Below are 8,570 nucleotides of genomic sequence, written 5' to 3' on the forward strand. Positions count from 1 at the left end.
CCAATATCTGACAAACAAAAACATCTCATACAAATACATCAATAAAATTTACTTCCTGTAAACGGTCAACACAATTCATTTCTATCGGTAGCTTGGTGTCTGTGAGCTTATCAGTATACAATGACTTTGGCAGTAGACGTGAAACAGATAAGAAAAAAACGATTAGAATTGGCGATAACGATGGGCATTGATTTTTGAGTAACCAAATTGGCTCATGTCATTCATCCCAGTACCGCAGGGCAGTTAACTTGACGATTTGCAATTGATCACACTTGGCGTGTATACCTTGTAAACATTGTTTTCTCCTAACCCATCAGTTGTTCGCTTTGAGAAGATAATGCGATCTTGATTGTAAGTGAAGAATATACCGAGATTTGTACAGTGCTTTACAGTGAAATTTAGTTTTTATCATTGAAACAATGATTATTACCCTTCTGTATTAATAGTTAAAACAATCATTGTAGGTTTGTGTTAGAGAGAATACTTCAAACAATGTTTCTGTAAACGGATTGATGATTATATACTAATATGTTTAAAATGTAAATACGACATACGAAAATTTGAGATGGATACACAAAGGGTAAAATGTCTTCTTGTTTAGTAAAAAATATAATGTGTGATGTTAATACACTAATAACATTTTTTTTTCTCGTAGCGGCGTTACAAGAAAAATCCTGGATCTGGTACTGAAGGATACTTAAACCAGCTTCGACTTTCGACGTTGTATTTCTCTCGCCTAGCTGCAAGTGGCAATCGATTTGAGATTGGTGTGGAAGTAGCATTGGCTGGAAAATTCGACGATATAGTAATGCATCTGCTAGATGTGGATCAGTATTGCTTGGTGCAGGCTAAACATAAGCAAGACGAATCGAAGCGCATCATTATGGATGATCTACTGAAAACGACTACCGAATATAGCTTGCCGAAATATTTTGATTCGTTTCTCTTGCTGAAGCAAGAAGGAATGTTCCAGGGTGAACGCCTTAAGTACATTGTTATCTACACCAACCTCAAGGTGGACGAAAACGTCATGAAAGTAATCAAACCCGTTGAACCAGCAACGGACGAGTTTCTTCGCACGCTAAACGTACGCTGCAGAGGCAAAGAATCGTCGCTCTATCGCTTCAATACTGAGTGCACTGACTTTATTGAGCAGTTAATTGATCGCATTTCGCCAATCTGTGAGGTTGCGCGAAAATTAGCAGAACAGTTGATTCAACGTAAAAAAATATCGATAAATCCAAATGGTATATTTCACGAATTTCATGCATTACTTGTACGCGACGTATTTGACATAGAACGGCAATTGTTTCGAGAAACGTTTCTTGCGGATGATAAAAGGATTTGTCCGTATGTGAAAAAGTTTAGATTTTTGCTTGAGCGAACGCTACGATCTATTTTGAAATGCGATGATTTTAACATTAATGATCTTAATAGAACAATAGTCAGTGGAAAGCTGAAGCTACTCTTTGAACCAGGGTTCTTATGCAAACCCATTAACCAAGACATAGCAGTAAAGGATTGGAAAGACTACAGAGTGCAACGAGAAGAAGTGATACATTTTTTCGACCATCTCTTACTAGCCACAGACCAGCCAAACTTTATTGAGCTGGAAGCAATAACAAAAGTGGAAGTGTTTGGGTTAAAAGAACAAGTGGATGAGTATATGCGCGCAGTGTTCGATCAAGTGGATCGGTGGATACGAGATACGGAGGGACAGTTTCTCAATGGCAACGACTGGGAACGAATTTGTAGTAATTCACGTGCTCGTATTGCGGGTAAAAAGTGGTTACTCAAATCGGAAGAGTATCAAAAATCGAATCCTGCAACAGGGTACGTGTTTGAACGAAATACCCTTCTTGCTCCTATAGAACAGTTTTTGGCTACATCGAAAAATCATAATATGCTAGTATTAGCTGCATATAATGCTGAAGTGAGCGCTTCCAGAGTGTTACAAGCATTGATGACGTTGCAAGAACAGTTTGTAGTATTTGATGCACATTTTCACGATTTTGAAGAACTTGAATGCTGTACACTGTTTTTGAAAAACATGTCTCGTAAGGTAATAGTGATCGTGTCAAATGACAAGTGTTGTCGTTCAGCTATTAGAAATGTATGGCATAAGTTTAATGTACTGACCAATTTGAAAGCTATCTACATTGCTTGTGATGTACAGAAGGAGTTTTTTTCTGAGAACATAAAGTATGTACATTGCGATCGATTTGAGCTTTGCGACATGAGTCAAAAATCGCGTCAAAAGTTGCTTGATAAGAAAATCGTACTACAACATCGTGAAGTTCGTTTAACTGATTTGTTGTCCGAGGAGATCGCACTACGTCTTTTGGACATGGAGTTCATTTCTCAATTGCTAATGAATCAGGTAGATCCTATAGCGTACAGTTTTAAGTATCAATGTCAACTTAAGGGGCAATATTTTGCTCGAAAACTGGCTAGTAATAACAGTGTAGTAGATGAAACAGAATTTGATCAGCTGTTAACTAACAATAGGGCAGTGATATTATCGAATGTTCCAGGCATGGGAAAAACTACCTTCCTGCAAAAGTTCATTGATCGCTTATTTACCACCCTACCAGATCATGTCATATGTCTTATGCATTTAAAGTTTTACACCGAAACTCTAGAAGAAATTACAAAATTGAACGCCAGTACACTCAGTGTGGAAGATGCCGTAAAACACGTTACTAAGTGTTTTTTCGCCGCGGGTACTCGTTTTGGACAAGTACTGTTTCGTAATGCCATCCTAAATACTGGGAAATTGATCGTATTGGTCGACGGATATGACAGTGTCATTAATCGCTACAGAATTTCTGTCGAAAAGGCATCTCAGCTGTTTCTCCAACATCCTTTTCGTATGCGAAATTTATTGATCGCAACACGACCTCACGAAACAGATCATTTACGAGCAGCGCTACCTCAAGCACGAATCGTGTCGTTACTACCTTTCGATGAACCGCAGTGCGTTGCTTTTTTAACCAGATGGTGGAACTTTGATAGTCATTCAGCGGCCGTGAACTTACTTCAGTACTTGCGTTCTAGATACACTGATTGGATCGTGGGAAATCCATTTCAGATAAAGCTTTTAGCTGAAATATACGAAGAAGACAAAACAATAATAGCCAATTTTGGTGCTCTACTAGAACGTTATTTGGAGAAACAGTTTTATGAATCAAACCAACGTGCCATACAGGTAATGGGCATCGGGCAACAACGGATGGCTGCCGAAACGTTGAAACAAGCAGCTCACGATGGGCATTGTGAAGTTGCTGCATTACTCACCTTTCACCCTGAGCAAACGATCGACATGTCGAAATTTGGTTTCCTTCTTGATATAGGATTGGTAGTGCTTGAGAACAATTTGCTGAGGTTCGAGCACCGTTTGTTTCGGGATTATTTTGCTGCAGAAGCCTTGATGCAAGGTAAAACGGTCGCTTACGGTTCTGAGCAGTTAAGGCAAATTTTAGAAGATCAACATAATGGATACCTGAGTAAGCTTCTGATGTACCATCTGGGTAAAACAAAAAATGCACACTATCGCGAGCATTTCCGGAACTTTACAGTCAATCAAGGACATCGTATCACATCCGGCAGCCGTTAATCAAACCAAAGACAAATGAGTACATAAATTTTAGCTCCCTTCGTCTCGCTCACCTACATGCTATGACTTTATACTACTAGTGCGCCAACAAAGTAGGATGTGGTATTCCAAGTACTATTTCGTCGGAACGGATGATCAATAAACTGTATAAAGAAATTTTCATGTCCTTCTTAATGGCAACATCAATCATTTCGAAAGGAATTTTCTAATTACATCGCTCTACGTGTACCGGCAATTAGTGCACAAATGCATACTGAGCATGGATGAAAATAGATAACGAAAAGAGAAAGGCATAAGAAAATTGGAGGCACAGAGACAGGATGTAGCCCTACAGTGTCGAAATGGTGTGTTGTATGACTGCAGCGGATCTGAGAAGGTATGCAGTTATCACTGTACAGTAGTTGCTAGAAGCTTCTTCGAGGTTATCGGTAAGGTGAATTGTTGTTCTCATTAAGAGCATTGCTCACACAATGCAGCAACAACAGTTAATACTTTGATAAATTATGTCGTTCTTTATACGATAAACGACTGAAGTTGTCTAGAAGGAGAAATTCATTATCGGGTAAAAAATCAAGTCATGATATATCTTTGTATCGTATAATTCGTAATGTCTTAAGTAAGGAAAATGGCATGAAACGAATAACACATTTTAATTGGACATGAAATCGGTTGACGTGTTATTTACAGTCCTATCATAATTGACATTTCAATTGTGCTGATAAATACAACGGCTACGCTACATATGTATACATAGATACAAATATATCCATTAAAAGTAAAAGTTTTCAAACCCATAAGTCAAAGTTCATAAAGTAAACATATACATAAATATCCATACAGAATACATATTCAACAATTCATCCATGAAACATGTTTAACAATCCATGAAGTATACATATCCAACAATGCATTGAAAAATATGCAATTCCGCCCCGAGCTCATAGACATGAGATGGGGAATCAGATCCCTCGTTCTTCCTAGGTTTGCAAAGGTTGAAAACCACTACATAGCGATACAGAGTTCATTCCCCGTATGGACCTAGCCACTCATACGTATAATAAAATGAGATATGTGCATTAATTCATGTCCATATTATTATTTGTTTACAGAACAATTCATTGTGCTGTTTTATTCGAAGAGTTTAACAATTTTATTTGATTGTATCAAGTTATTCAGTGATATTTACTATATTCAACTTGTTATATAACCTTATATAAAAACATATTATGTCTTAACCGGAAAACATAATGCTCTATCCGCAAATTACTTTCCACATTGTTTTAGCAGTGCATTTTTTTTATATATTTGCTATTAGTTCAAAAAGGCAAAGTTTTAATGTTTTGACTCGATGCATTCGCTGCGGTTACAGAATGTGTTGTTTTAGCATTCTGAATTATGTTGCTTCGCATAAAAATTACAAGGCAAATAGTTTTTCGCATAATGACATTATCGCATGACAGCTGAGTCATTGGAACGGATTAAACTCGTTATGTGAGTAAACATAGTAAGCCTATTTTGCAACTATTCACTTGCATCCAGCTTGCGATTTGTGAAAATCCATGTCCAAATATGTTTATACTGATGTTATAGTGTATTAAATTTATTGTTATAATAATATAATGAAATTAAATAAATTAACCATTAAACAATTAGAAAAATAATTGGGTTATCTCTTATCGGGGTTTAATGAAGATTTATATGATCTACTAACGCAGTAAAATTTATTTAGACGAAATTCACTTTGAACTTAACACGGAATAACTAATCATTAGCCAGTAGTCTTTCAGAGAAGCAGCTCGTGACAATCGTCGCAAATAGTGTATAGACTGGACAGTTAAGTGCCAATTTGATTGATATGTTTTCAATTGCTTTACTGTTAACATATCTATTGCTTAAACAGTATTTAATTTTATTTAGGGAAATTTGGTTGCCCTATAAGGGTTTGTGTAATTGATTTAAAAGAAAAATAATTTTGTCCACCAATTACAGCACTGTTTCAATCTGATACTGCACTGCTGAAGGGTATACTGAAATGGATTCTCTTGTAGATGTGCCAACCATGGATTTGAGATCGCACGTTTGCTACAGCAACCAACAGCAGGGTGTACCTATTCGTTGCATATCGTTTACTTTTGACAATTGAACTAAGTGCTCCTTAGTTAAACAAACTACCGATAGAATTGATTTATTGTTGAGAGCAAGTGTCCTATCACAACCGCAACCAATTTCGTTACTTTTGTGACAAGTACTGTTTATGTAAGTTGATGCTATTAAAACCGTTGGTAGAAAATTACCTTTAGATTATGAGCAACAACTATTTTCTATTATATAATATTCAATCAATTCAACAATTCATATTCAATTTAAAATGTGGTTTAAAAATAATTTTTGATGAACATACGTACGTACATATTAGTAGTGTTTGCAAATAGACATCGTTTATTTATTCTATACATCTGTCATAATATTGTATAAACGTTTTGTTTAAAAATTTAAATTTCTTTTTATAAATGTTAAGAGTTAATTGATCGTAAACCAATTTCTTGAGATTGTTTGGTTATGCTGGTAGATTTGGTGTATAGTTCAAATTCGAAGTTTGTTTATGCTCATACCTCTAAGAACACTTGCACGGAGACCACAAACATCATTCTGATAGCGGTTACGAGATTGGTGAATTCTAAAGAAACGTTGAAAGTTTCAATCGCTGGGATAGACATTTTGGATTGAGGTAAAGCTAGTTCAGCAAGCAAGACTTTTTGTATGCAGAAATCCAAAACTTATAGAGCATCTTGACGCTCAATTTGATTGTGCGAAAAACATTTTGAGTAAGAAAATATGTTTTATTGAACATTAAATTAATAGAAGCACACCGTAACGGATGTTTAGTGTTAAGAATATTATTTGTGTTTTTTGCTTAAAGTATAAACAACATCATGACCAGAATGGTTGTAGATAAACAGCTTTATTAGGGTGTTTTGTCTTCATAGTCATTAAAACAGAGAAAAGTAAAACTGCTTGAAGCATCATTCATACACCGCAAAACAAGCTTAAGCTCTATTTATGCTCCTGAAGTGTAGAATGCAAGAGATCTTACCCATTCTTCCTGTTTTAGGAACCTTTCTCAAGCAATTAGAATTTGTTGGCAAAGTTTACAGTCATTTGATTATTGGGCTTGGACTCTGCATACCAGGAAAGGAGATGCGATTTAACAGTATGTGGTGAAACTTTCCTATAATTTGTATGAATGCAATTGTCAGAACGTATGGGTGCATACGGTTGGCTAAAAATTAGTGACGTTAACATGAACTTTGTTTCACTGCCTGGAAAATATTGTTTAGAGAAGAAAGTGTAGGATAGAAATACAACAACGAAAAACTAATTACGTTTTGATAATGAATCTTGTGACTTAAAGCGGTTCGTTTCCTATATCATTGGTGTTTTTCTGTTTAAGTTTAAACAAAACGCTATCCTCACTTAAAAATCAACATAAATCATTATATTTGCTAGTATGCTCTTGTTTGCGGGCTACTTGTAATTGTAAATGTATTTAAGTAGAATGTTTATTGATACTCAATGGTTTGTTTAAATGGCTTAACAATAGCTAACGTAAAGCAAATATTTTTAAAAACTATCTTTAAAGCTATGCATACTCTACATTTAAAACGTCCAGTGAATAAACAGACTGCACATAACCCAGATCAAAACCGTACAAAAGGACATAAAGAAACAAAATAAGGAAAGTGAAAATGAAGTACACTGAAAACAAATAGCACATGAGACTCACGTTTGCAAACAGTCAAGGGAGACGAGATGAAGAGAGGCGACCTCCAAAAATAAGAGCAGCGGTTACCAAAACTATTTAAACACTCGTTTTTTGCGATTTGAAGAAAAATATAATATAAATATAATATATAAAACTAATATAAAACTAATATAAAATAATATAAAAAACTATAATATAAATTTAACTTACTTTTGAAGCTATTTGCATATGAATAGCTAGAAGTACTCCGGTCCGGGCCGGTCTGGTGGTACAGTCGTCAACTTGTACGACTTAACAAAACATGCCCGTCATGAGTTCAAGTCTCGAATAGTCCGTGCCCCCATACGTAGGACTAACTAACCTGCTATGGTAATAATAAGTCACTGAAAGCCGAGCTCACTTCCCTAGTGGGTACAGGCAGGCCTTGACCGACAGCGGTTGTTGTGCCAAGAAAAGAAGAGAAAGAGAGAGCTAGAACTACTGCCGTAATATTGATTTCTTTCATAATTTTATCGTGAAAAAAATTAATAAATTTGAGTGATGAAAATATTAACTACAATATTGGATAACGGCGGTAGTCTACCCATGTGAGTGGATGTGGATGAGTGTGCTCGATTCGAAATAAATTTTTCGCTAAGCGAAATATGCGAATTTTGGCCTTTTTAGGGTATATTACTTGCAAGTAAATTGTAATTCTAATTGTGAGAACAATACGACATGTTACACGACAAAATATCCCGGAAAATATCCTGATTTTACTATTTTTATAACTATTATCACTATAAGACCATGCCTGTTTTGTGTACCTATAATGGTACTAAAGTAAAAAAAGTAAAAACTCGAAAATATGGTCAAAAGGCAACGACTCTTAGTAAATCAATAACATTTCATAAAAGTTATGTTAAAAAGTTAACTATTCAGTTGTCATGTGGTCATTTATTGCGTAAGCAAAAATATTAGTTTCGTTATGAAATCCTAAGGATTTTGGACAATTTTTTTTTTGTCACCATGTAACGGAATGGTCCCATTCAACTTTCAAACATTTTGTAAAATACCAGAGCACAATAACATAAATAAATTACTCTTAAATTATCACATGGAGCGTATTTTAGTGCAATACCACATACAATATTAATATACCTAGAACATGAAACGCTTTTTCGCAGAAATGGTAGATGATGTTACCACCGA

The 8,570-nt window shown here is 35.4% G+C and overlaps 1 protein-coding gene across 2 annotated transcripts; it reads left to right on the forward strand.

Moving 5' to 3' along the window:
- The first annotated feature begins 213 nt into the window (after positions 1-213).
- On the forward strand, positions 214-7,714 carry LOC120903691. 2 transcript variants are annotated; one of them, XM_040313269.1, is made up of 3 exons: positions 214-351; positions 447-580; positions 656-7,714. In XM_040313269.1, exons 2-3 carry the CDS (start codon positions 566-568, stop codon positions 3,614-3,616), a joined length of 2,976 nt encoding a protein of 991 aa, XP_040169203.1. In that variant the 5' UTR covers positions 214-351; positions 447-565; the 3' UTR covers positions 3,617-7,714. The 2 variants fall into 2 exon arrangements, with proteins under 2 accessions (XP_040169203.1, XP_040169202.1); XM_040313268.1 differs by having other exon boundaries at positions 465-580.
- The last annotated feature ends 856 nt before the right edge of the window (positions 7,715-8,570 follow it).

Source organism: Anopheles arabiensis, chromosome 3 (assembly GCF_016920715.1).
Source record: "Anopheles arabiensis isolate DONGOLA chromosome 3, AaraD3, whole genome shotgun sequence".
NCBI lineage: Eukaryota > Metazoa > Arthropoda > Insecta > Diptera > Culicidae > Anopheles > Anopheles arabiensis.